Source organism: Canis lupus, chromosome 16 (assembly GCF_048164855.1).
Source record: "Canis lupus baileyi chromosome 16, mCanLup2.hap1, whole genome shotgun sequence".
Classification (NCBI taxonomy): Eukaryota; Metazoa; Chordata; class Mammalia; order Carnivora; family Canidae; genus Canis; species Canis lupus.
The window spans coordinates 59982582-60006715 of record NC_132853.1 but is presented as its reverse complement, the minus strand read 5'-3'; the positions used below and the strand labels follow the sequence as shown (position 1 = coordinate 60006715).

The following is a 24134-nucleotide window of genomic DNA, read 5'->3' as shown; positions in this document are numbered from 1 at the left end:
AGGTCTGCCTTCTCATTATGCCTGGCGACCTCGCGGCCCCTCGCACGTCGTCCCCGTGCGTCGGAGGGGCGGTCCCCCCAGTTCTGCGGGAAGGCGCCCGGGGGTTTGACCGGAGGGTCCCGGGTGCGCAGGGCGCCGTGGGGAGGCTGCCGCGGGCGGCGGGGGGCTCGGGACGGCTGCACCCCAGGATGCGCTGGGTGGGCGGGGGGCGCGGGGGCTGCCCTTGGCCCATGTCGCCGCGCCGCACCCAGTGGAGCCAAAGGGCCTTTCCTCGTCCTGCTGCTGACAAGCGGGGATGCTGCTGCCCCACGGCCCACAACCCGTCAGCCAAGGAGCTGACCGCTCGGCGGCTTAGAGCCTGTCCGTGGCCGGGCCACCCGGAGGGGTCCCCCCCAGGAGGAGGAGCGGGTGGCCCAGGTCCTAGCAAAGCCCTGAGGTCAAGCCCCTGGTGGAAACCTTGACAAGGACGAGGCCATGGGGGCTGAGCGCTGACCCCTGCTCTCTGGGCACCGTGGGTGGCCGGGCTGCCCCCGGGCTGGTCTCGGATGAATCCCCAGGGCCCTCTCCCCACTCTCCGTGCAGGGCCCGACACTGGCATCACCGGGCGCGCCTGTGTGCCCGCGGGGACAGGTGGCGGCGGCCTGGGCACCCGGCGGGGGCCTCTGCACCTGGGTGTGCTGACGGGCGCAGTCAGCACCCGGTGAGGACAGCCCAGGGGACGCTCCTCGGAGGCCCCCAGCAGGATGGGGCCTCCCCAGGGGGCCCCGCAGGACGACCCCACCTGACGCCCACCCGGAGGCCGCAGCCCTCCCTGCCCTGCCGCCGGACTGGGGCTGGGGGCGAGTCGACTGCAGGGCCCCTGGCGCCCCCGGTGGCCACCTCTGCCTGTGGGAGCGTGTCCGTGAGCACCGGCTTTGCATGCAAGTCTTGGAGCCGGAAAATATTACTTTTCGTCTGTTGGTAGGAAGATACTTTCTGTGGGGAAGCACGGGCGCGGGGGGGTGGGGGGGGGCTGGGTGTCCTTCCTGCACAACACGGACGTCACCGCGGGGAGCCGGAGCTGCAGTGCTCAGGCCCCGGGTTTCCATGGCGACGCCCCCCAGCACAGCAGGTGCAGCCTCTGCCCCTCCCGACCCCTTCTCCCCACCGTGGCAGCATAGACGCTTTCCTTCCCATTCCCGCCGCCGCCCCCTCCTCTGGCCAGAGGGGCCCCTGCCTTGTAGACAGAGGGAGCAGTGGGCGGATTAAAGCCCCTAAGGATGTCCGAGTCCTGCTCCAGCCGTGCCTCCAGGGCACTGGGCTTCGGGGTGTTGGAGACTGTCCCCCCGCCCCCACACCCCTGGGCCTTCACAGTGGAAGAGGAGGCGGAGGGTCAGCGTCAGAGCCACGGGGACACGGGACACGGGCCCGGAGCCTGGACGCCGGCAGCTCCTGGAAGCTGGGAAAGGGGGAAATGGAGTGTCCCCTGGGATCCTGCTGCAGCGGCCTTGCCTGGCGTCTCCAGACCGGGTACGGTTTGGGGGTCCCGCTGCACGGGGGTGTCATCGATCTGGGGACCCATGGTGCTGCTCCCGTGACCTGGCCCCTTTCTTACCTGCCTGCCTCTTGCTGCAGCCCACCTGCCGGCTGCCCTGGGGACCCTGTCCCGAGCCTCCTTCCAGAACAAGGACGCACACGATCCCCCCAGAACCCCTCACCCCGGGAGCCAACCAGCGCTTCCTCCGGGAAGCCCGCGCGGCAGGGATGGGGACCTTGCGTCCTGGGACTCAGGTGGCCCCTGGTCTGTGCTGGCCGCGGGGCGACACGAGGGCGCTGGAGCCTCCCCGCACTGCACCCCTGTGCCCCTGCGCCCGCCCCCGGACCTGGGGTGCGCCCCGCCCTGCTGGAGTGGAGGTCAAGCAGGCCTCGGGCGACCGGGGCACACCCAGGTCTCCCCCACCCCCGCGGCGCCAGCCCTCCATGCCCCTCCCACAGAAGGCCCCGCCCCCGCCCCCGCCCCCGGGCCGAGCCACCAGGCCGCAGCCGGTCACCTCTGCACTTGTTTATTGTCATGAACAGTTGCCGATCGCTCGCGCTTTCACTCCGCAATTCTCATTTGGTAAAATAAATAGAGATAAACGAACCTTCAGGGCGTGCTCTGTGGAGCCCCGGTTAACTCCATGATTGGATTTTCGCGTGGGCCCCGGTTAGACCGGCCCGCGCCCCGCCCGCCCCGGGCCCGCTGCAGGGGGTCGTCCCGGGCAGGGGCCCTCCTTCCGGCGAGGCCGCTGGCGGCGGGGTGGTTAAGCCAGCTCACTCTTCCACGGTAACCGTGATTCCCAAGGAAAATGGAAAAATGCTTTTCAGAATCTCATCATTGGGGTTTTGTTTTACAAGCGCTGTCATCGGTCAGCACACCGCGGCTGTCCTTCGTGGGGAAACGGTCCCCATGGCCCTGAGGTCTGCACGGGCTGTGAGGACACGCGCACACCCATGTGTGCAGACGTGCAGACGCCCGGGCACACCCTGAAGCGACCACCACGAGACTTCTGCGTTACTCATTGCAAGATACACACTTCTGCTGCACCAGCGAGTGGCGGCAAACACGGGCCACTGTTTACCACAGACGCCCCTGGGTCCCCAGCCGCCCCCTGCTGGGGGGCATCACGTGTGTGATGCACGTGCCGGCAGGGAGGCCACGGGGCCACACGTGGACACGCATGTGCGGGCTCGGGTGTGGAGACCGTGGGCCCTGCGCACACGTGTACACCCGTGTGGGAGGCCACAGGCCCAGGTGGCTGTCACTGCACCTGCCCAGGGGCAGCACTAGAGACAAACAGGCCCCGTGGCCCAGTGGTGGCCGGATCACCAAGGACCTGCCTCACCTGTCCAAAGCCACAGGCCCCTCCTGCTAGCGGGTCTGTGGTGAGAGGGGCCCGTGCCAGGGGGTGGGCTGCGTGGCGGAGGAGCGGTGCCCAGCCTCACACCGTCTGGCCGTGAAGGCCCCCAGTGGGCGAGGACTGGGGGTTGGCGGGAGGCTCGGGCTCTCTCCTTCCACATGTACGGCTCTCTTGAATATGCCCCCTCCCAGCCTGCTTGGAAATGCCCCCCCGGAGCGTGTGGCTTGCAGCCAGGGGGATGCCCGGCCCAGAGACCCGCGATGAGCCCCAGAGCTCCCCCATCCGCCGGGGTGGCTGAGCCCCGGGGAGCCGGCTTCCGTCTCGGAGCTTTCCTGGAGTCAATGCTGGGTCCTCGCAAAACAGAACCAGTGCGTTTCCCCCTTTAAAAATCTCAGAAGCAAAACAGGACGGGAAGGGTGCTGGGATGTCTGCGACGGTCCTTGGGCTGTCACACAGCAGGACTCCACCAGAGGCCCCTTCCCTGGGCTCCTGGGCATGACAGTGACCACAGACGGACGGACAGACAGACAGCGAGGGGCCTCCGGGAGCCCCTGGCAGCAGGTCAGGACCAGTGTTCAGGGTGGTGCGGTGGATCCAGTATGTACACGGAGGCCTGGTGGGGGGGTGGGGGGGCGCCTGCTATCTGGCACGCTTCTCCACGGAGTACACGGAGATGTAGTAGTCGTTGCTGCCCACGGCCAGGTGAGGCTGCGAGGAGAGCAGGGCAGGTGAGCGGGCAGGCGGGCGGGCGGGAGGGCGCGGTGCAGCTTCCTCATCCCCACCCCGCTGCGGCTCTCGGCAGAGGCCCCACAGCCTGCCACAGGGATGCGGGGCCCTCACGGCTCCCTGTGGGGATGGTTCTGCGAACCCAGCGCCGTGCGTCCAGGCTGAGAGCCCCACACTGCCTGGGGGCCTCTGGCGGAGCCCACAGACTCGTGGAGCGGCCGTAAGGGATGAGCACAGATCTGGGCTGCTCCTCCCCGGGGCCCACGGGCTGGGTGAGGATGCCCAGCACCCTCCTCACTGCGAGGCTTCTGCAGGGGCGGCATCAGTGCAGGCCCAAAGGTGACGAAGAGTGGGCTGCCTCATGTCTGTGCAGCCCACGACGCCCTGCCTGATGCAGGAATGTGGTGCTGCTTTTAGAGGCAGTTTGGGGGCCGTGACCCCTGGAGACCCTATGCCCTGACAAGATCCTGTTTCTCAACCTTCTTGGACATGGGACAAGGTGGTGTGGGGCGGGCCCGGCTGCAGTCCCACCTGCCCGCATGCCCCCTCTGTCCCCTGTCCCCCCGCCCCGAGTGCCCCGAGCCCCGGGTGTGGGAACACAGACCCAGTGCGGGTGGAAGGCCAGGCAGCTGATGGCCCCGACGCGCTGGCCCATGAACCCGTCGTAGTACTTGATGTGGTTGATGAGCTCCCCGTTCCCGCTGTAGATGGCCGTGAACTGATTCATGGAGCCGCTGCGCACAAGGAGGTCCGGGGTTAGCCTCCCGCCGGGGCGGAAGCAGGGCAGGGCAGAGAAGCTGGGCGGTGGCCCCTCCCCCCACACGGCACCGTCCCAGACACCGGGCTGCCCTGGCCGCCCATCACCCAGGCACGAGGGTCCCCACAATAATGTGGCTCCAAAGAGCACTGCTTCCCAGGCATGGGGGACGGCGCCGGCTGTTTACATGGAGGCCCGAGGCTGACTGTGGTGCTCTGGCTGACTGTGGTGCTCTGAGAGGGTCGGGCCAGGAGAGGCCTCTCATTTTCCCTCAGGGTTGGTACCTACCAGGCGATCAGGTTTGCCTGGGGGTGGATGTCGAGGGCCGTGAGCCCCTTCACGATCTGAAGGACGTTCACAGACTCTGGCATCCGAGGGTCGAAGAAACGCACGTCCCCGTTGACACTGCCGGGAAAGGGTCACCGTCGGGGCCCGTGTGCACACGCACTGCTCAAGGCCAAGGCCGGCTGGCCCCTGAGGCCGAGCATGAGCCCGCCCCACCGGCCCCGAGCCCCAGACTCCCCACCAGAGCCCGACCAGGCCCTGCGGCCCAGGCGCGGAGCAGCGTAAGCAAAGACACGTGTGTGTGTGTGTGTGTGTGTGTGTGTGAGTTATGGGTTTCATTTCCAGTCCCGGAGATTAGATTTCGTGCAGCCAGGGATGCAGTTAAGGGATGGGAGGGGGGGCAGGGAGGCGGGGAGGCCGCGGGGCGGCACGTGGCCCCTGGAGCCCCTCCTTCCCGCCCTCGGGCTCCGGCGGGTGTCGTGCCGAGAGCTATGTTCTGCTTTAATACTCCGAACAAGGCCGAGAGCACCTCTTGGAGCAATGGTGGCTCTGTGACAGTAAATCACATTTTGCTGTCCCTTTAACGGGCAAATAAATATTCGCTGCTCTCAGCACGGGATTTACCGGGCAGCAGAAATGAATTTACGGGCAGACGGCTACTCCACGCAGAGATCCCGCAGCAAAGGGCCGGAAGAGGCCCACCGGCTCCCGGGCACACCCCGCCAGCCCCCACGGAGCAAGCCTCCCGTCGCCAGCGGGCACGGCTCTGCAGCTGGAGGCCCAGTGTGTCCCTGCCCTCCCACCGGCCCTGAGCTTTCCGGCCGGTCCCAGAGCGGAGGTTGATTACTGCCCGGAAATGCCACCCTTTCCCAGCTGTTTAAATACCAGGGACATATTTTAAATGGAGGAGAAAATACTGTTTTTACAGCAAAACGTCTCATAAATATTTCGTGCTCGTTACCTCACGCTCATGATGTGGCCCTCGGGGTGCTTCTGGAGGTAGGCCTTCACCACCCAGGCCGTGTGCTCCCGGTACGTCATGACGCGGCTGGAGGGGAGGAGGCAGGGTCAAAGCCTGGGGGGCTGCCCAGGGGAGGGGAAGGGGAGGCGGGGGGGGGGGGGGGGGGGGAGGGGCCAGGCTTGCCGAGGGTGTGACTTCTCTTGAGCCAGGGAAACCCGCTGTTCCTTTACAGGGGTCAGGGTCTCCTGCGCCCACCATTCACGTGATGCCCGGACGCCAGCAGGCCCCTGGGAGCACAGCGCTGCTGCCCTAGAGCCCCCCGCCCTCCAACAGCGAGCCCCAGGTCACAGCTGGGGTGCACAGGTGCCCAGCGTCACTGCCCTCAGCATCAGGAGGAGGCGTGGGCTCTGGGGGTCCCCAGCTGCACCCTCGGAGCCACTCCATCATCCTTGGCTCTTTTCGGGTCAATTTGTGACTTTACTGCCTGCTCGGGGTAGCTTTTTAAACTGACAGTCTGATGGAGATAAAACTCATGTACCATAAATCCACACTTTAAAAGCGCAGGGGCAGTGGGTTTCCGTGTGCTCGCGGCCGCGGGGGGTATTTCCAGCAGCCCGGAGAGAAGCCCCACTCCCCCGCGGGGACCCTTCTAGGGAGAACCTGCAGGGTGCGTGCGGGCCCACCCGGCACCGCTCCAGCCTCGGGGCTGCACCTGCAGACCAGCCCTGACCTGGCCGGCTTGTCCCGGCACCAGGGCCTCTGCAGCCAACAGCCTGCCCCGTGGCTCATCCCACGCAGCTGCCCACTTGCCACCCTGCACCCCGAAGGCCAGGCTGGATGTTCTGGGATGGAGTAGGTGTTAATGAGCACCTCAGGTGCCCCTGGAGGCCGTGCAGTGGGGCTCGGGCTCGGGACCACCATGGGGACCTCAGCTCCTCACTGCCCACAGGGGACAGCACTGGCCCCCAGTGCCGGGAACCGCCCTGACCGTGCGCAGGGCTCCGCGCTGCATGATGCCCACACAGGTGCTCCCTGACACCATCTCCTTGGCTGTCCACTGAGCTCAGGGAGGGTCCCCAGCCCTGCTGGCCCCGCTCCGTGCGTCGTGGGAATGTGGCCTCAGTGGGGGGTGCCCAGTGGGCTCTGGGAGGCTCACTCTGTCTGGGCCCGGGAACCTGGCAGGAACATGACCACCTGGTTGGTGCTGGTGCTCGGGGGAGGGTTACCATTCACTGAGCGCCATCCTTCGGTCGTAGACACGGATGGAGCCATCGCCGAGGCCGGCCACGATGAGGGAGCGGTGGGAGTCACAGGACAGGCTGGTCACGCAGCTGTCGGCGCCTGTGGGGATGTCCTGGGGCACAGGGACGGCAGTGAGGCCCACCCACGGCGGCCGGGCGTGCCACCACCCCTGACATGGGGCCCTGCCTTCTCTACTGGGGAAGCCATTGAAGGCACAGGGAGCCTGTGAGCCGGTCCCCAGTCCCCAGGGCCACAGCCAGCACACAACTCTGGAAACTGGCTTTGGTGCCAACTACTTTCCAATGTCTCTCTTCCCTAAAAGGGAAGACGCAGCACAACTTGGTGGGGAGGGATCCTCCTAGTTAGTTCAGGAAAGGGGCCAGGGAGTTCGCCTCTCCTCCGGGCAGGTGTAAAGACCAAGGAGGGCAGGGGTGATGAATGCTTGGGAGGAAAGAGCAGGGGACAAAAGGGGCCACAGGAGGGCAAGTGCCTTCCCATTGTCAGGGCTTCTGCTGCTGTCGGGCCCACGGGGAAGGGATCCCACGTGCATGGATCCAATCTGCTTAAAAGGCACCAGGATGAGGGGCCGCAGCCACACCCCTGGGATACCCGGCCTGTGGCCTGCTCAGGGGACCTGCAGGCGGGAGGGGTGGGACCCAGGCAGCTGAGCTGGAGACACGTCCCAAGTCCCAAGAACGGGCTGTGAGCACCGGCGAGTCCCTGCTGCACGGGAGGGCTGCAGGGGCCCCGGGAAGGGCACCGTGGCATTGAGGCCCTGAGCGCAGGGCAGACGGAGGTCACCTCCACCTGGGCGGCCACCCTGGCAGTGGAACCCGTGGAGCGGTGGCGGTGGCTTGGAAGAGCGTGCCCTGGCCTCACAGCGGCTCCGTCCCCAGCCCTTCCAGATGGACCCGGAGCCCTCTCTCCTCCTCTGGGCGCCGGTGTCACTGAGGGCTTGGCGGGAGGCTCAGGGCCGGTGGGAGGCCAGGAGGACGGAGCTCCCAGGCCTCACGCCATAGCCAGCACCGCCTCCCAGAGCCTCGGTGGTCCCCAGCTGTCTGCGCCCTACTCCCTACGGCCCCTCCCAGGTTGTCTCAGTCAAGACCAGTCCCATCCTCGCTCTGTTGATTAAAATTGGAAGTAAAAGACTCTTTACGAAGCAAGCATGCAGGGAAATAATTCACCATTCCAATTTAAAATGTTTTCACCCTGCGGCTTTCTGATATTCCCTCATTTGCACAGATAAAATAATATTGGGAAATAATGAGGATTAGCAGAGGCTTAATCATGCGGCGACGGAGGGTCAGGGTGTCACGAGGAGGGCGGATCAGGAGCTAATTAGCTTCCGACGGGGTGGAGGCCTCTCCCTCCCCGACTCCTGCTTCTCTGGGAGGACGGCCTGTGGGGGGAGCGGAGCTGGGGGCCGGGCGGGGGCTGGGCTTACCTGCACCTTCATCTCACGGTCCGTGTCCCAGATCCGGACGATCCGCACGTCCCCCGAGCTCATGAGGAGGCCGGTCTCCTGCTCCCAGTCCACCACCATCCCAGCTCCTGGGGGGACACAGACCGCCCCGGTGTCACGGCAGGAGCCTGGCCCAGCCCCTCTGCACCACGGAGCGCCACAACACCCACGCCCGTGGCTGCGTCCCCAACCCCACAGGAAGTCCAGGGCACGGATCTGGGCCGGGGCAGCAATCTGGGGTCCATGCAGATCCCTGGGCTGCCCGGGCACCTGTCGGCAGGACAGCGCGGTCCTAGGACCCCTTGTTCAAAACGCCCGTCTTCCAGAATGCTGGGCACAGCGGGCAGCCCCGCCACCTCAGGGTGGCCGTGGAGATGCTTCTCTTGGCCATGTCGGGGCTCAGGGATGTGGCTTCTTGGGGCTCTGCGGGGGCCGGGCAGACGACGCCGGGCGAGAGGCCCACGCTGGGGCCGCATGGGAAAGCGGGGGCTGCGGCGCTCCCAGACGTGGCATTACAAGCTCACGAGAGGGACTCTACTTAAAACAAGGGTCTGTCTTGAATACCCGGGGGGATCCCGTACCCCCCACCCAGCTCTGACGGTGGCTGGCGTTTCCCCCTTTTTGCTCTCTTGAAAAGTAAGATTTTAGACGAGTGAAAGTCTCACTTGCCGACTCCGATCCTGGCTGAGCCGTCCCCGGGCCGAGGGCACCCTCCTTAGCCGGCCGCGGGCCCCCCAGGCGCACCCGTCTCCACAGGAGGGTGGCCTCGCCAACACCACCAACTCCAAATGGGGTATACTTCCCGGGAACCTGCATTCCCCTTACAGGCAGCAGGTAGGGGTCTGGTTACCCCCCGGACCGTTTATTTAGCTCTTCCCCGATTCTGCAAACCGTGGCTGCAGCGGCAACTGGAAGGAGGCACCGGGGGCGCGGGTCCCCCTGGGCGCAGCCGCGTCAGGACGGCACAGGGGCTCCCGGACCCCGCGCTGGCTGGCGTCTGTGTCACTCTCCCGGCCAGACGTGCGCCCGGAGCTGCGTGGGGACAGCATCTCTCCCCGTTCTGTCACTTACGTGCTAACCTCGCACGTGTTCCTTGGGTGACACGCAAGGCCTCCTGGCTGCTGCTCTGCGCCGCACCCCCTGCGCCCCCCACGGCCTCGGGCACCCGGCTCTCCAGGGCATCAGCCTGGACCCTGGAACTCCTCCTCCCCCTCCCTCCAGGTCCCAATCTCCCTTCGGAGCCCCAGCCTCTCTGCCGGGTCCCCCGCAAGCAGGGTGGGAGCCGGGCCCAGACCTTGGACCCACGGGCAGCTCAGCTCGGCGGCGAAGTCTTCCGAGTGTCACTGCGAAAGGACCTGTGGGGAGACTGAACTAGTGGGCACGGGGTTTCCTTCTGGCGTTGAGAATGTTCTGGAACTAGATGAGGGGGTGCACATTACAACTGCACAAAATGCCACTGAACACTTCGGAACGGTTAATTTTATGTTATATCAGTTTTACCTCAAAGATAATCTCAAAAAAAAGAAAAGACGAGCAAGAGGCCTCCATCCGGCTGGGGTGTTTGTTCTTCTTGAGCAAAGGTCACGTGTCCAGGTGCAGAGGCAGGGTCCCCGGGGCAGTCCCTCTGGCCAATCTGTGCCAGGACGATACCCCAGGCCTGGGGGACGTGCTGAGGCTCCAGGCACAGCTAGCAGCGGGGGGCGGCGGGCGAGGCGGGGGTGTTTACCATGTGGGGGCGACCCTGTAGGAAGCTCCCTGGCCTGGGGAGGGGGCAGGATACTGAGGGCGCCCGTCCCGAGGGGGAGGGAGACTGCAGCCCCGCTGCTTCAAACCCCATTTTTACTGGATTTGATATATTTGGTACCATTGAGGATGGAGAGCGTGACTTCCGACCCCGGCCCCTTGGCCACTGTCAGTCATGGGCCCTTCTGGAGTCAAACCCCAAATGCATCCCTCAGAACGGGCTGCGACCCTGGGCCAGCACCCGTGGGGTCACCCAGGTGGCCTGTCCCAGCCAGTGTCCCAGGAACCAGTCCCTCCACCTGTGAGCCTTCTGCCCCTCACGTCGCGGGGACTGGACGGCCTCATACAGCGAAGCCAGTGCACATGACGAAGGATGGATGGCCGTGCGTCGTGGGGCAGCGCACAACCCCGTACAGTGGGGGGTGGACCTTCTATGATGGGGAACAGACACGGCTCCTGAGGACGCTTTTTCGAGGCCCCTGAGACCCAGGTGTGACCTGAGAATGACGAAGCTGGACAGCCATGAGTTGGTCCCACGGTGGGTGGGGGGAGGGGCGCGTAGTTGTGCCGCCCTGTGTCCACTAGACAAACACACGCCCCCACAGCAGCCCTCTGCAGGCCCCTGGGGCACACCAACCCGCAGGCCCAGCAAAGTACACGGTGTGGACGCAGCCCTTCGGGGGAGAGGCCACGCGACGGCTTCTCCGAGCAGCGGCTCTGCTGGCTGACCCGGGGCAGAGCGGTGCCCACTCCCTTTCTGGGACTGCTGAGCCCCCTGGCACGGGAGCCCCTGGCTGCCACTGTCCCCACAAAGGAGGGACGTGGCCACACTGACGCAGGACCTCAGTCACGTGCCCTTATTGCCAGCGATGGGCAGTTGGCCCGGGGACCAGCCTCAGGAGGGACCTCCATCGGGAAGGAGCCACCTTCAGGGAGGGACCACTGCCCGCCGACGGGCCCATCTTCCCCTGGTGATGTTGGTAGGGATCACGTGCACTCCTGGTGGTGCCGAGGCCGTTCTAGGACTTGGATCTGTCATCCCACTGTGGGCCACGTGACCAGGCCCCTGGGCAGGCCTGGGATGGGTTCTGCCCTCACCCTGCTCCTCAGGGGCTGGCGGGCCCTGGAGCCACGACGTGAGAGCTCAGCCCATGAGAACCAGGCAGCTTGAACGAGACCCTGACTTCTCCCACGTGGAGGCTGGAAGTCTGAGGTCAGGGTGCTGGAGGGTCGGCTCTGGCTCGCTGACAGCAGCCTTCCTGCCATGTCCTCACGCAGCGAGGAGAAAATCCGGGCGCTGTCCGTATCGTGGGCCCCACCACCATGACTCTGTCAAACCCCAATCACTGGGGATCAGGCTTCAAGAAGTGAGCTTTGGGGGCCACGCACATTCGTCCACAGCCTTCCTCGCTTTGAGGACAATGACTTCCTCCGGCTGGATTCACTGTGACGTGGAGGGAGGCACCCGTAGGAGCCCGTGGAGGAGGTGACCTATGGCAACAGGGGCGGTGGGAAGAGGCAAGGCCCACGCAGGGCCGTGGACTGGCCCTCCCGGGGGTGCGGTCTGCACGGGGCCGTGCCTGAGAGTAACCAGAACTGGCCCCCGGGTCAACGTGGGGCCTCGGTTTCCTGCAATGGCTCCAGCTTCGAGAAGCAATCTTTGTAAAATTTGTGAAAACTAAAAGTCATTTGCTTTATGTAGACTCCTAAGGTTATCTTAAAGAATAAGCGAGTTCACAAGTCTGAAAGCACTGAGGTCAGAGCACAGGCCGTGGCCCTGGGGGGGACTGCCGTGAGGGGACCACTGGGTCGCTGCGGGGCCGCCTCTGCACCCCCCTGAAGGCGGGCAGAGCTCGGAGAGGCTGGCGACGAGGTTTCTGTCCTGGCGGGGACAGTGCACCGTCCTGCACAGCCAGACCTCCTAGGCCCCCGAATCGTGACCCGCAGGGCGGCCGCCGCGGCAGAGAGCCCGCTGCCGTGTGTTCAGACGTCCTTGGCCGTCCGCCTGGTGCTCCGTGTCAGCCCCGCCGGGCCCTTCGTGGTGTAGTTGATGAGCGTGTGGGCCAGATGGCATCTGGAACACGGCGCCAATGTCTCAGCGCCAGCATCTGGGGTCACGGGGACGAGCAGAGAGGGTACGGGGTGGGGTGGGTGACCCAAGGACGTGAGGCGAACGCTACAGCTGCCCTGCGCGGGGGTGTTTTGTTCTGGAGGCAGCCGCTTCCTGAGGCATCGCCTTCACGATGATCCGACGAGGGGCGCTGCGGAGCCAGAGGGAGCTCGCCCGGGTCAGGGCCCCGATGCTCTTGTTCTGACTTGATGGCCTCTTTGAGGACCTCTCAGGCGTGGTCACCTGGGTGCCGACCCCAGGCCTCAGCATCTCCCTGGCCCAGAGGCTCTGGGAGGTGAGTCCACGCGGCCACCTGACAGCCCCCAGCCCCTCGTGAGCGGAGCCAGGGGATTGCAGGGGCTCTGGTTCCTTTTAAACTCTGGACTCTGATGCTAACCACGTTCTGGCTGAAACTAGTGTTGCAGTCGAGGTGCTCGGGAGACTGGGTTTTCCTGAGTCCTGTGCCCCACGTCTGGGCAGCCCAGTCTGACCCCAGATAGGAGGTACAGGTGCCTGCAAGGTGGTGAAAGCCACATTCTCTGACCCTCTGACCCTGAGACCGTGAGACCCACAGCACGGACGTCCAGCCCTGACGTGGGGCTCCCATTGCCAAGAGAGCCACTGCCCCTCCTCGATGCCAGTTCCCGAACTGAAAAACGGGCAGCCGGCAGTCCTGTCCCAGAGGAGGGCCAGAGAGGGTAATGGTGGGATGGCTACGACCCTGTCTCCTGCGCAGGGCGCTTCCTACACGGGGGCCAGGTGCCCTCACCAGCCGCAGAGGCCATCCCCCGGGGCCCGGGGCCTGCAGGGTGCACCTTTCTACCATCCCAGTTGCAGTCGAGGACCTAAGCTCAGGCTGGTTTGGGGACTTTTACAAAAGCAAACAAAAGGGAGCTGAGGGAGAGTCGGGGCCTCAGATGAAGCCCACCCTTATTCAAGTCTGTTCTCTCGTGGGGCTGCCCGGCCTCTGACGGACACCAGGGGAACATAAACTTTCTCGACAACTCAGTTGTTTCCTCTTTTAACTGGAAAAAACGCCCTCGAAGCTGACCTCTGAGGTGCACACGACGGCCGGCGAATGGCCAGGGCTTCTTGCTGCCCCGTCTGCCCCCCGGGTACTTGGACAGCGCTAGCCAGGTGGGGCCCTGCACCCCGGGCGTGGACAGCCAAGGGGAGGGTCCTGGACACGTGCGGGAGGCTGTGGGGCTCTCAAGGTGGGGTGCAGGTCACCGGGACACGGCAGCACGTTGGCGGGCACAGGAGAGCAGCGTCTGTTGTCGGTTTTAGTTGAAAACAAGCTCCGCGGGAGCTGGAATGTGGTTTGGGAGCCTTGGGGCCCGTGCCCTCGGCGGTGTTTGAGTTTGCGGGCGCCCCTTGCCGAAGACGGCGAGGCTGCCGGATGAAAGCAGGCTGTGCACCACACCCCCCCCCCGCACCTCCAGGAGGTGCTCCTGCTCCCGCCCGGCCGCCCAGGTCCCCCCGGGGCCAGAAACGTGGGGGGAGGCCACTGGCGTTCTCACCGACCCTTTCCCAGCCAGCCCCGCGTCTCGACTTCCAGACATGATGGGACAAGAGGCTGATTTATTATGAGTTCAAGACGATAAAAGGGTTTCGTGTTCTTCCCAGATGGGATGAGCGGAAGGAACAAAGTGGACGCGTGTTTGACACTCCGAAGGCTGGCCTTGCACGAGGTGGACTTCCTCCCTGTAGGTCACCACCAGCGCCTCCTCTCTTCTCTTCCTGGAAGAGCAGAAGCCCATCTCCTGTTCGGTTGGGGTTTCCTCCCTGGAGCTTGTCTGCGGAGAAGGAGCTACCACAGCGGTAGTTTCTTCACAAAACACTGACCCGTGAGTCCATGAGATTGTCCGCAGCACCCCGGCCCCTCGGCCTCATCGGCCCTCCTGCGGAGAACGCCCCCAGCTCCGGCAAAGGGACAGGCCAGGGCGGAGGCTCCGCGCGCTCTGAACCTGACCCTGTGAGTCACAGGTCGGGAATCCTGTGTGCCGCCTGCATCCGTGAGCCCCAGCTCTTCGCGAGGTGCCCACGCGCTGAAATTAAGAAAGAAAAACGATGTGTTTTGCTGGCTACAGGTTCCATGTTTGCTAACCCAGTTCTACAGCTGTGGATCCGCGGGCAGCTGCGTGTGGGTGTTCTGTACCTATTAAGCTTATACGCGGAGTTTTCAGATGAAGACAGGTGCTATAAGAAACTTTGCATTAAATTCTGAAAAGGATTATTTTTCAAAAGTTTAGGTGGAAACACCAGTCTTGATGCAGGACTTCTCTGGCCCTGCTGGTGTCTTGCCCGCAGGGCTGGGCTGGTCACAACCTCCCTCCAGCGGGTGTCGTCTGGGTCACCTTCCATCCCTAACCAAGCGTGGTGTGCGGACGGGCCATCCCGAGCTGCGGGAGCCCCACAGGAAGGCAGCACAGCAGAGGGGAGGGATGAGGTCCCAAGCCCGCAGGGCTAAGTCCCCACCTTCAGAATAAGTGGGACCAGGAGGTGCCACCACGAGGCCTCGGATCCCAGGGAGATTCCCGTTGACGGCTTTCCTTCCATTTCTCCCCAGAGCCCGTGCGGCTCCCCGGCTCGTCCCCTAACACCTGAGAGCCCGCTGGATGATCATTTTTTTAAGGGAGGGGCAGACAGGTAAAGGCACAGCCCTAACCCCTGCTGGCCCCGAAGAGCGGAGGGTGCGAGTGGAGGAGAGGGCCCCAGCTCCCCCAGCCCCGCCGGGGCAGCCCCGGGTAAGAGAGAGGACGCCTGTCCCTGCTAACTGTGGGCCAGAGACACCGAGGCCTTGTGGGTGAGGACACAGGGACCGTGGGTTTCACGTGGGGCTTAGTGGGGCAGCCAGAGCAGTTACCAGGGTCAAACAATCCAGAGGGGTTAGAAGAACACTCCAGTAAAAGCAGCGGGGAGGCTCGCAGGCGGGGTGGCCGAGGCCACAGCGTTCTGCAGTCTAGACAAAAAGGGCCGGCCTTGCCCCAAACGGGCCTGACAGATGTGGAAACCCGGTCACCAGGGTTTCTGGTCTAAAAATTAAGTCTCTGTCTAGGTGGGAAATCGGAAGGTGCTGCATTTCCTGAGACCCGGCCAAACGTGCCGCTGGAACTTCCAAGTGCCCGAGCGCCCGTGAGTGCCACGGCGACGGCCACTGTGGCCGGTGCAGGGAGGCCTCCAAGTGCGGAGGCGGTGCTGTCGGCTCGGGCAGGTCGGTGGCCAGAGGGCTTGTGGCAGGCGTGGCCTGGGGGCAGGAGCTGCCCCGGCAGTGACCGCAGGGAGCACCGAGGGGAGAGCCCACCTGCGGTTCGACTTCAGAGCACGTGCACGGTGTGCATGCCTGTGGCGTGTACGTGTGCCCAAGCGTGTGTGCGCACTCACGTCAGCCAGAGGTGCTTTAAGGGACGGATAACAGCTCACATTTCACGAGACTCCCTGCCTCCTCCTCAGTCACAACTGCAGATTCAGACCTCCCTGAACAAGCTGCCGGACAGCACCCTGGCGACAGCGCCCTGGCAGGTGGATTCCAGCCACGGAGAGCTGAGCAAGGGGCTTCCAGCCGGCGGCTCTCCAGCTGCGTGGTGGCACCAAGTTCCCCGGGTCTGCGGGCAAATGCCCCTCCTCGCCCTGCACGCCCAGGTTCCCAGAGGACGAGCCTTGTCCGTGGGTTCCCCAGCAGATGGGTGTGGTCGGCCAGGCTGTAGGGGCCCCGCTCCGGGTGTGTGGCTGTGCAGGGGGAGCTCATGGCCGCCAGGCCCCCTGGCCTGGACCATCCCCCGCACGGACGGCAGACAGCTTGGAGGGCCAGCTGGAGCACGCACGCCTTGCCCTGCAGGAGAGGGGGTGCCCCAGACGCCGACAATCAACGGCCTGGGGAGCGGCTCTTGGTGTCCTCACTCCGTGTCTCTCCAGGTGTCTCCCTAGGGTCGCAGCCCTGGCCTCTGCCGGCCGTCACGTCAGAGGCCAAGACAGTGCTGGGCAGGGGGAAGGAAGTCAGGAGCTCATGGAAGAAGGTGACCAGCGGTTGGCACAGGGGCTGGCATTCCACCTCCGACCCTCGGCTGTGGAGCTTAGATCCCGAGACGGGAGTTACATCGGGGGGACTGTGGGGACCGAGGTGGGTGGCCCTGACCCCACAGCACCCGGCCCATCCTGTTTCCACCTGTAGAGCAGCAGCCCCCAGCTCCCGCCCCTCTGTCCTTCCAGCGTCTCGGGAAGAACAAGGAAATAGCCTTCTCGCTAAGCTGACGCCGCCTGGCTACGAGGCGGGACCCAACTCTGGCTCAGCAGCCAGGAGAATCAGGGCGCCCCCCGGGCCCTCAACCCGCCTGCTGATGAAGACCTGCTGCTCCTCGCCCCTCCCTGTCCACCTCTCCTGCGGGAGGGAAGGGGCTGGCGGGAAAGGCACATGTACACAGCGGAAGCCACGCTCAAGTCAGGCCCGCGGTGGATGACGGGCCCGGAGCGGCTCCCCGCACCCTGGTGACACGTGGGGTCCTCTGATGGGGAGAAGACAGATGCAGGGGCGCCTGGAACCCAGGTCGGCCCCCTCAGCCCTGCTCCCTCTGCTCCCAGCTGGACACCCCCCCCCCCCCCCCCACGCATGCGAGCAACGACGCTCCCTGCCTCCCTCGCCCCGGGCCAAAGCAAAGGGAACAGCGTTGCGGGTGAGACTGTTCTTGGGGTATCGAAACCACACACCCCATCTTTGGGGGCAGAGAGGCGGGCGGCTGCAAATGGATCCGCTGCACCGTCGGCGGGTCCCCTGCTTTCTCATCCTGTGGCCTGGCCATGACCCCGACGGCCCTGGGCAGCTCCTGCCGTGCCTGCACAGGGGTCTCGGCCGTGCGCACGGGCCTGGGGTGTGTCACCCACTGGACAGCAGCAGGAAGTGAACGACCCAAATCTTCGTCTCCAGGGTTCCCACCTGTACTGTGGGCTGCGTGAGCACCCGGGTCGGGGTGGGGTTGTGTGTGTGGGCATCATGGCCCTGCCCCCACGCAGAACCCCCAGCAGAGCTGCCTGCATGGCTGGGGCAGTGAGGTCTGTGGGGGAGACAAGCCTTTGCTCTAATCCGGGAAACTGAGACAGAGGTGGAAGGACACAGTATGTAGCTTCATCGTCCCCGTCAGCGTGTGACCCCGGGGCCTGCAGGGGTCCAGGGCCGTGTGGGGGCCTCAGGGGAGGGGAGGATGGATGACTATCCTTTAACTAAAATAATTTGAAAACACAGCGACATTTTAAAGCCACCACAGACGCCGTCTGTGCTGGAGCTGCCCTCCTAGGGTCGGCGACTCCCCGGGATGGGCGCTCGGACGGAGGGGAGAGAAGGAGCCACAGAGACGACAGGCCGTGAGGATCGTGGGCACAGGCGAGGCTGCATGGGGAGTGGACCACGTGGCAGCGAGGCCGGGCCTGCAGCGCAGGGACAGGAGGGCTGAGCTGCTTTCCCGTCAGTTTACGGCGAGACGGCGAGACCACGACCCCACGGCCGCGCATCCCTGGAACCCGGACCCGACAGGCTGTCCACACGTGGCGGCACCACAGCGGCCATCAGCGGAGAGGAGCCTGCTGCCAGTCCAGCTCCTGCCCTGGGCCCTGACGGAGTGGCCGAGGGGCGGCGGCCGTGCCCACCCAGGGGCAGCAGCCGGGGGCGCCTCTGTGGGCCGGGGGCTGGGCGAGTGGCCAGGGCTCCCGCGCAGGACACCCCCGCTGTCCGGGCCCGGGAGTCAGCCTGGCGCAGAGACTCGGGCAGGACAGGACAGGACACGGGCTGGAGCCGCGGGCAGCCCCCCCAGGGGCAGGTGGAGGGGGCGGCAGCGAGGGGCTGCTCCCGGGGACCCACCTCTGGTTGTCGGCAGCATGTCCGAGAGTCCCTGCCAAGCCGTCACCATCTCTGGGTTCTTCTCCAAATCTGCGAAGTTCTTCCAGACCCGGATGGCGCCATCATCTGGGGAGAGGATGGAGGGTGAACGTGGGGGATGCGGGGGACGGGAGGGGGCGGCCCCTCGCTGACAGGCCCCCGGCCTCGGGCCAGGTTCCCGGGAGGCCCGTCTTCCCTGGGGCCCCTCAACTCCCTCCTGGGCCGCGGGGACCCCACAGGGGCGTGTGGGACCTCCGGCCGCAGCCTGGGACGCCCAGCACGGGGCCTGGCGTTCTTCGCAGCCCGGGTGGCAGGTGCGTGCGGCTGCACCCCATGGCCTTCCTCTGGGGGCTCCCTGGGCTCCTGGGCCCCCTCATGCGGCCCTCTGAGGTGACTCCTGCCCGGGAATGACCACTCGCCTCACCCGCAGGGGAGGCATAAGGTTGGGGGACACCCACTGGGTCGTGTCACTGCGACAGCCACGTGTTTGTCCTGCTCCTACTCTGTGACCATGAACCTTCCCTGCACTGGAACCCAAGAGCGTATGCTGCTCCTCCGACGGGACCCCCACGACCACTCCTGTGCACCCTGTGCCCGGAAATCACCCTCTCCCTACCCATAGCTCTCAGGGTGCTTGGGGGCACCTGCCCTCTGACTCCGCTGAGCCACCCCAACTCCCCACGGCCGCCCCACGCTCCTCCACTCCTGCACCCTGAGGCCTGAGGCAGAAGGATCTGCTGTGGGTGCCTCCACCTGGTGTGTGGAGGCCCCGCCTGGGAGGGAGGCCCCAGCAGGACCCTTCACCGCGGGGCCAGAAACACCCCGAAGGACGGGGCGGCAGCGTTCTCACTGTAGTCAGCTTGCTACGTCCATGACTCAGAGGCTCAGGCCTAACATAGGCCGGGGAGGGGTGGGACAGGGTGGGGCAGACCAGGGCAGGGGAGAACAGGGACAGGACGGGAGTGAGCCTGGACGTATACCTTGCCCCCCCAGCCTCGTGCGCCCCCCCTGCCCTCTCCCCTATCCCCGCCCGCCCCACCCTGGGCCTCTTATCCGTGAAGGAGGTGCAGTCGGTCCCACGGTGACTCCTGGTCACCCACAAACAGCAGGGATGTGTCCTTAAACAGCTAAAGGAGGCGGCTGTTCCCCAGGGTGGCTCACTGGGAAGCTTTTGGGGGGGCGCGAGGTGGAGACGTTTCGGGCCCAGAACGCGGGTGAGGCCCTGTGGGGGCAGCAGCCCTCCGGGAGGCAGGCGTCAGGCCCGAGGAGGAGCTGGACGCGGTGGCGGCGGGAACCCGCGGGAGCCGAGGTGGGCCTGCCTCCCCGCCCGCGGTGCTCCGGGACCCCCCAGGCCTCGCCTCCGAGAGCGTCTCAGGGGCCATGAGGGCCGAGGCTGCGGGCCTGTCCTGGTCAGGGTCACCCGGCACTGTCACTGGGTGTCCCCCGGGAAAACTCCTGCCTCGGGGTGGTGACCGTCACCACGAGCAGTGCCCTTCGCCGCAACCACCAGGGTCTAACAAGGCTGCGTCTGCACCCGTGTGGGGTCCCCGTGAAGCGCACTCACCCGTGGCCGTGAGCAGCAGCGAGCAGTCCTGGCCGTTGAGGTACTCCATGGCGGTGACCCTGGTGTACCGGGGGTTCCCGTTGTGGAAGTAATCCAGCTTCTCCCCCTTCTCCCAGTCCCAGAAACTTCAGAGGAGAGAGAAGGTCTGTTGTCAGGGGAACGGTCATGGAAGCCACAGGGCGGTTCCCACCCCGGCCCCTGCTGGGATGGCCACACGGACCCGCGGCAGCCACGAGCCCCGGCACGTGCACACAAACAGCCTGCGAGCACGGCTGCCGGGCGCTGGCATGGGGGCGCCCTGAGGCCCGGGGTCCCGCTCCTGGGCGCGGAGATGCGAGACACGTCTGCCCACGCCCACAGCCACCAACGGGGTGGGGGGGTGGCGGCGGCCACAATAATGACTGGGGCCCAGACCAATACAGAGGCCCCAGCGCCGCGCAAACGGGCCGTGTTGGGTGTTGCAGACAGATGGCAGGACGGCGGGACGGCAGGGTCAGTGACGAATGGGGACAGAGTTTCAGTTTTACAAGATGGTGAGGGCGCCCATGCCCCCCGCCTGTGCACTGACACTGTGAAGATGCAAAGTTTTGTGTGCATTTTGCCACAATAAAGGCAAGAGGAATAGGAAACAGGTAAGGACACCCCGACCGCCTCCCTTGTGAGTGGGGACCTTCTCCGTGACACAGGGCAAGGCAAGGCTAGTCATAGACTCGGTGTCTCACTGTCAGGTTTCTTTGCAGGCAGTAGCAGGACTGAACCCCTGGCGCCCATGTCTCCATCACAGTGCAGTTCTGAGGAGCCCACAGTGTGCGCAGGCGCCAGAAGCTCCCACCACCACCCTGTCCGTTTCTCCGCGTGTTCATGAGCCCCGCTGCTGCGACCCCCCCAGAGGGCTCGTAGAGAGAGGCGGCCACGCGGCGACTGTGGCACATGCCACTGGGTGCCTGTTACCAGCTGAGATGCAAGCGCCACAAGCGCTCGGCGTACCAGATGCTGTCTTTATCAGCCACGGCCACACATGGTGTAAAGGGGTGGAACTTGACCACGGAGGGGACGCCGGGGTTCCTGTTCAGAAATATCTGGTCGTCCAGTTTTGCGATACCTGCACAGAGAGAGACATAACCATGGGCCGCCGCGTACAGGCCCGGGACGCTGTCGCGCTACCAAGGCCGAAGCTGCACCTCCTGTCTGGGGACCCGGGAGGCCAGAAGGGACACATAGGGCAGCGGCCGGACGAGGGCCTGGCTCCCTGACCACAGGGCGCCACGAGCTCCCAGCAGGAGGCGGGCACGGGGCAAGTCTTCAGTCGGTCCTCATCAACTACGCGCAAGGCTGCACGCGCGAGCTCGAAGGGCGATGGGGCGGCAGTTTCTGGAGGAAGGAGACTCCGCGCCTGCGGCCATGGTCCTGGTGGGCCTCTCGGGAAGGGGTCCCTCATCACCACAGACACAGGGCGCCGAGTGGGGGCTGACACACCGGGCCCCAACCACCAGCACCGGGAAAGAAGCCCCACGGGGCTTTGGAGGAGTTTGTTTTAGAGAAACGATAAAAAGAGGCTAAAGAGGCCAAGAGGTCAAGACAGGGTTAGATGCGCTTCTGGCGACTAATCCATGGCTGAGCGGCCAGGGCCGCGTGGGGGTCCCCTGGAGGGTGCTGGCACCCGCCTCACGGTGACGTGGGTCCTCCGCCCCCGCCGTGGGAAAACAGCTGACACTGAAAACCACCTGGTAACAAGGTCGGAGTCTGAGCAAGGGCTGCCAAAGGGCCGCAGCGGCTGTGTTCACGGTGGGGGCACGTTGTGGCCGGAGGGGCCCAGACCTCGGGCGCTGGGAGACCCGGGGACCCCGGCTCCCGAGTCAGGGTGCATGCACGCGTGTGACAGCACTGGTCCTGGTGGCCGCAGTCGCTGGGGTGAGGCTGGGCACCTCCCGGTCCGGTCACCTCGCTAATCTACGGGCACCAGGCCGCTTGCTCATCACCACACAGGCACTCGGATCGCCGCATGCGGGCTGCAGGGGGGCGCGGGGGGCTGAGCGAGCGCCGTGTCCCCTGCTCTGGTGGCCGGGTCCACCGCACGACCTCTCCCTCTCCAAGTCCCCTGGCCGACGTCTCCGGCGGCTGGTCCAGGAGCCCCCTGACTGTTCTACCAACGAGGCGTCTGTCGCACGAAGATGGAGAGGAGAACCGGAGCCTGCTTTACACATAGCCCTTTGTTTTTGCCTAGAGAACGTGGTTGTGTCTTGAGTCTCGCCCCCTTTCCTGGGTGTGACATCGCCGTGGGGGCCACTCTGCCCTCAGATGCCAAACCTGCGACTGGGCTTCCCCATAGAACCAGGGTCCCGAGGAGCCATGGCCTCCCGATGCCCTAATGCCGGGAGCACCTATCAGGCCCTGGAGGCTCCGCTGTCTCCTCGCCGAGGGCGCCGTGGGGCCGCAGCCCCTGCACCGAGGCACAGAGTCGCACACAGCCACGACTCGCTTTCAGCAGAAACGACTACACACGCTAAAGGCTACGTGGCCCCAGGGTGGCTCCGGGGAGCGCCGGACAGAGGCAGCTGCGCGCGACGGCCTCCAGAGCGGCTGCCGGTGTGCTCGGGGCCCAGGGTGCGCCAGGGTGGCCGTCCAGCCAAGCGTGTCTGGGTGACAGCCTGTCGCCTGGGCCTTTCCCCGCCGACTTGAAAAAGCAAGCAGAGCAATCATCACAGTTTGAGAGGACAGGGGCGCAAGGTCAAAACCGTAAGTCGGGAGAACGACTTCCCCGTGCGCGGGACTCTGGGCCGCTTCCGTCCACCGTCTGGTCGGCCCGGTGACGAGGGCGCGCTGGCTCCTCAGAAGATGCAAGTGCCTCCCACCTGCCTGTGCCCTAGAGAGGGAGGGGGCGGAGCGGGGCTGCCTGGCGAGCCCGTCCCTGACCTTGTCCTATCCCTCCCCGTGCCCCGCCGGCAGCCCCTCTGTGGCTGCTTCAGCACGGGGGAGGCTGGGGCCCGGCAGATGGAGCGGATTGGCATCTCCTGGCAAATGTGCTAAAAGGTTTGGTAAAACGTGACTGAAACACAGGTCTGGTTGACGAGGGTGGTGATCCTGGGGACACGCAGGGGCCAGTGGACACAGGCAGGGCCCTGTGTTTGTCCCATGTCCCCGGGGAGAGTGCAGGGCCGGGGGTGGGGGTGCCTTGCTCCTTCCCCCCGGAAATGGCAAGATGCACAAGCCATGCTCCTGAGAGGCCGCCAGCCAGCCGGCTTCCCTTGGAGAGAGTGGCCCAGGGCTCGGGGCTCCTGCGGCCCAGGGTGCGCCCCTGGCCTCAGCCCCCCACGACCCCACTGTTCCTCGAGGGGAGCCCGCACCCCACCCGCACCCCGCCAGCCCCCGCGGAGGCCCTGTCCCCACCGGCCCCGGGCGGCTTACCCTTCTGGATGAGCTGGCGCGCCTGCTGTCGGACGCGTGTGTTGCGGAGAAATCGCCACTCTCGTTCCTTGCGGATCTGACTCTCCAGGTCGTGTTCTTCTGGGATCTTCAACAATAAAAACACCGCATGAGGTTTGGCCAGAACAGGCAGGTGCAGCCACCTCGTCTTACCGTGACTCGCAGATGCTGCGTTTCTCCCCAACGGGAGGTCTGCGGTCACCCCGTGCCCGGCACGCCCGCGGGCACCATCGTCCCAATGGCGCCGGCGCACTTAGTGTCTGCTCATGTGTTGGTGACTCTCACACACCCCACGTTGTTCATTATCAGCACATTTGTTCGCGTGACCTGGGGTCTGTGAGGACGCCTCTGAAAGCCCAGGCGATGGGTAGCATTTTCCAGCAATGACAGACTTGTTATGTATGGTCTACGGGTCGTTTTCTCAGACACGGTGCTACTACTGTGCGCTTAGCGGACTGCGGTGTAGGGTGAACGTGACTTTTACACGCACAGGGACACCACAACACGTGCCTTTTGTTCCCAAAAGAATTTGGGTTCTTGGGTCTGGCCAGGGCACCACTGCCCTGCTGGCAGAGCGCGCCCGGGCTCCCTCCCACGGTGGTCTGGGGGCTGAGGGGCCAGCCGCCTGTCAGGGAGGCGGGCGGCAGGCGGCACGACGGCAGGGGAGGGCAGTGTGCCATCCCGCTCCTAGGAGCCCAGTGCCCTGATGGGGGCAGCAGGGTGGCCACTTCCAAAGCAGACGAGGAGCTCCAGGAGGCACAGGCTTCAGGGATGAGGGGCCGGCGGGATTCGGGAGGGGCCTACGGGCCGAGCCGGGCTGGCAGGAGGCTGACGCTGTGCACGTCGAAGAGGCAAGCTCAGAAGCAGGTGGGCGAGCTCAGGGACTTTATTCTCTCTGACGTCAGCGAACTGGGGCTTCTCTTGAAGAGAAAGGGGCGCAGGACAGCGACACAAGGGCCCGGGCTGGAGGCCCTGTGTGGCCTGACCGGACACGGCCTGGGGTGGAGCCGGCCGGACCCCAGGCTGCATGGTCAGGAAGCAGCTCAACTGAGAGTCTGCTCAGCCCGGACAAGCACCTGGGAGCCCAGCTCCCTCGCCGCCAAGCGCGCTTCAGAG

The 24134-nt window shown here is 65.4% G+C and overlaps 1 protein-coding gene across 4 annotated transcripts in view; it reads right to left on the bottom strand.

Annotated features, from left to right (window-relative positions):
• Positions 1-2026: 2026 nt before the first annotated feature.
• Positions 2027-24134, bottom strand: part of RPTOR (regulatory associated protein of MTOR complex 1) — a 333077-nt gene continuing 310969 nt past the window's right edge. For 3 of the 4 annotated variants that reach the window (XM_072781924.1, XM_072781923.1, XM_072781922.1), the window contains 10 exons: positions 23001-23106; positions 20583-20697; positions 19596-19720; positions 18014-18118; positions 8295-8401; positions 6835-6962; positions 5609-5695; positions 4651-4767; positions 4210-4339; positions 2027-3587 (listed from right to left, as the gene is read on the bottom strand). In XM_072781924.1, coding sequence (XP_072638025.1) covers positions 3519-3587; positions 4210-4339; positions 4651-4767; positions 5609-5695; positions 6835-6962; positions 8295-8401; positions 18014-18118; positions 19596-19720; positions 20583-20697; positions 23001-23106 — 1089 coding nt within the window. In that variant the 3' untranslated portion in view covers positions 2027-3518. Of the gene's footprint in view, positions 3588-4209; positions 4340-4650; positions 4768-5608; positions 5696-6834; positions 6963-8294; positions 8402-13726; positions 14214-18013; positions 18119-19595; positions 19721-20582; positions 20698-23000; positions 23107-24134 lie in introns of those variants that run through there. The other variant, XM_072781925.1, reaches the window with a different exon arrangement.